Source organism: Pinus tabuliformis, chromosome 5_1 (genome assembly GCF_031772625.1).
Source record: "Pinus tabuliformis cultivar Carrire ecotype Pingquan chromosome 5_1, CPIR1, whole genome shotgun sequence".
NCBI classification, from domain to species: domain Eukaryota; kingdom Viridiplantae; phylum Streptophyta; class Pinopsida; order Pinales; family Pinaceae; genus Pinus; species Pinus tabuliformis.
In genome coordinates, this window is record NC_142305.1 from 426,055,018 (window position 1) to 426,058,010 (window position 2,993).

Genomic DNA, 2,993 nt, shown 5'->3' on the forward strand with positions numbered 1-2,993 from the left:
AAATAAATAAATGCACTTAATATAAAAACTACTAACTATATATAAAAATATATATAACATTTATTTAAAACATATACACAATAATTTAAACTATATTTTTATATATTTGTATTTTAAATTTTATTAAATGAATTAAAATTCTAAAACATATACACAATAATTTAAACTGTATTTGTATTTTAAATTTTATTAAATGAATTAAAATTATAAAAATCTAAGTTCAATTTAAATGAATAAAATAATTTATTTCACTTCATACATTTATAAAGCATTTCATTTTTATACTCTAATCTTTTTTTTATATAAACATGAAACATAAATGCAGTGTGTACCCTATGCAACCAACTGAGAACATTGTAAGCATTCAAATCATATCAGATGAATGATTCAAGTCACATTTTTCCTTAATAACAATGGAAAACCATTGTTTTGATTCAATTGAGCATTTTAAGCATTCAATACACACCACTTTTTGATATCAAAGGGAAGAACAATGTATTTATTCATTATATTTCTCTGTGCATGATTTCTGTAATCAAACACTACCAACTACAGACCATTTAAGAAACAACTTGCACAGAAGAAAAGCATCTCAGCAAAATACATAGATCCTTACATATTTACAAGCCCTTATGCAGCAATCTCCATACAATACGTAGACCTAGTAATGAACTCCATGCTTGCAAGTCCTCCTGCTCTTCTTCTCCTTCATATTGATGCTGTACTTCATCAGCTCTGGTGCCTTCATGAGACTCGAACGCTGCTGCTTATCTGATTGATTACAAGAAGGAGAAGAAAACTGCATAGCCCCCGCTGTTTTTCTGGTAGTAGTTTTCTCTGCTAAGCTTAACCAACCGGTATCTTCTCTAATTTGATCACAGATACCAGAACTTTGACGATGTTGCTCAAAACCTAGCCTGGATTGCTTTGAATTCCCCTTGGAGTACTGCTGTGCCTGCACAAATCTTCTGTCATTCGATTTTGCTTGTGTATTTTGAGATCCCTTGGCACTAGACTTTGGCACTGTAACCTTATTAGGAGTGCTCACAGGCATTGTCTCCAGGCCCATCAAACGTGCAAGCAAGCCAGCTTTCTTGAATCCCTGTGCATTGCCAGAGGGAGAATGTTGGCATTGATTCTCCAAATTTATAAAGGACTTTCTTGGCAAATCCACACCAGGGCGTTGGCCTCCATGGAGTAATAGTGGGTTTGAATCGAAATCCACCGATGGCCTATCTAATGCATCTCTTCCATCCAGGGAAAACCGAGGGTACTGATTCAGAGCGTTCCTCGCTGCCCTGAGTATCTCAGAGTTGTTAACAGATGACATCCTGCGGGAATTATGAGAAATATTTCGTGCATATGGCCCCCCTAAGCCCTGGTAACGACATTCATAACTGCTTTCTTCTTCTTCTTCTTCTTCTGCTTCTGCGTCGAGACGAGCCAGCATTTCCTCTAATGTTGGAGGAGGGCTCAAATCATCATCAGTGGAGACCATGGTAGAATTATCGCAATACGAACTTATCAGAGAAGGAGTTGTAGCAGAGAATTCTTCAAAAGCTGGATTTGCTCGTCTTCTGTTGGCAGAAATTGGTGGCGGTTGTCTGGGATTGTTATTGTAAACGACAGTGGCCACACAGTCTGTTCCTCTGCACAGTGAATTTCTGAGACCCTTCATATTTCAACACAGCATAAGGTTTTTTAACAGAAACCACCCAATTTGGGGTCAGAGTTGCATCCAAACTCACTAGCTCTGAGGATTCTCAGATACAGTCCATACACTAAATCACTCAAACTAACAGTCCAGTGGACATCTCTTTTCCTTTATATAGAAACAACCCAATTTATAGCCAGAGCTGCATGGAAACTAACCTTGAGGATTCTCTAACAGATGTTTTGAGAAGCTGTGATGAACTCTGATCAATCTATAATTAAACCACAATCCAACTGACAATTTCTTCACAGAAACAACACAATATGCAGCTTATGCTACATCAAAATTCCAAGGCCCTGTACCACTCAATATGCAGCTTATGCTACATCAAAATTCCTAGGCCCTGTAGCTTTGGGGATTCTCAAATAAAACTCTTGCAGAATGCCCCAAAAAGTTATCATAAACTCCCCTCTATCTTATTTGGAAATTCATATCAAATCATGAAAGTTTATAATATCTCTCCATGGAAATTTCAGAACAACGGAGAAGGATCAGTAAAGAAATGAGGCTTTGAATGCGTGAACGTGAATGGAGAGAACCGCCGAATGCGTTGATTTTCGAAAAGGTAACAGACACATTCATACACAGGATGAACGTGGGAGTCACAGGCCTCGGCAGCCAGCTGATGCCCTTACGCATTGAATGAATCACACGAATCCCTCGTTCCTAAACATTTAATGCTGCCCACGGGAGTCATCTAGATGCACCCAATCAATGCGATTTCATTGAATGTAACAGCTCAGAAGTTGAACCGTCTTCGATCAGTGACAGAATTGAATGGTCCCTGTCTTCCCTCTGTGAACATTCAGAAAGAGCACCATGACATTCAATGCTGCCCAGTCGTTCAGCTAGTAAAACGCATTGGCAAGTCTTATCTGTCGGACATTAGATAGATCAGGGTATCTCGTATGTTTTGTTTTTTTGTTATAGTTTCTTATGGATTTTTATTTCTGGCATTGGATATATCAGGGTGTCTCGTACGTTTTTTTAGAGAAAAAAGATATATATATTGAGGGAATATATGCAACATAACCCGTAGAGTACAGAGTAGCTTATGATTCTCATAAAAATGGTGACCAGATTCAAAATATAGATTTTGCATAGAAAATGTGAGTCACATATAAAACCTTGGACATCCATATAAGAGCATATTGAGATGAGCGGAGTAAAAAACACATATAAAATTATTTCTGGTTGACTAATTTTTCATTTAACAATATTGGATTAGATATCAATGGGCAAAGATTTTGCATAGAAAATGTGAGTCACATATAAAACC

At 37.1% G+C, this 2,993-nt stretch overlaps 1 protein-coding gene across 1 annotated transcript; it reads right to left on the reverse strand.

Moving 5' to 3' along the window:
* Nucleotides 1-481: 481 nt before the first annotated feature.
* LOC149165310 (uncharacterized) lies at nucleotides 482-2,545 on the reverse strand. Its single transcript, XM_089431111.1, has one exon. The coding sequence runs from the start codon at nucleotides 1,676-1,678 to the stop codon at nucleotides 662-664; it is 1,017 nt and encodes a 338-aa protein (XP_089287237.1). The 5' UTR covers nucleotides 1,679-2,545; the 3' UTR covers nucleotides 482-661.
* Nucleotides 2,546-2,993: the final 448 nt, after the last annotated feature.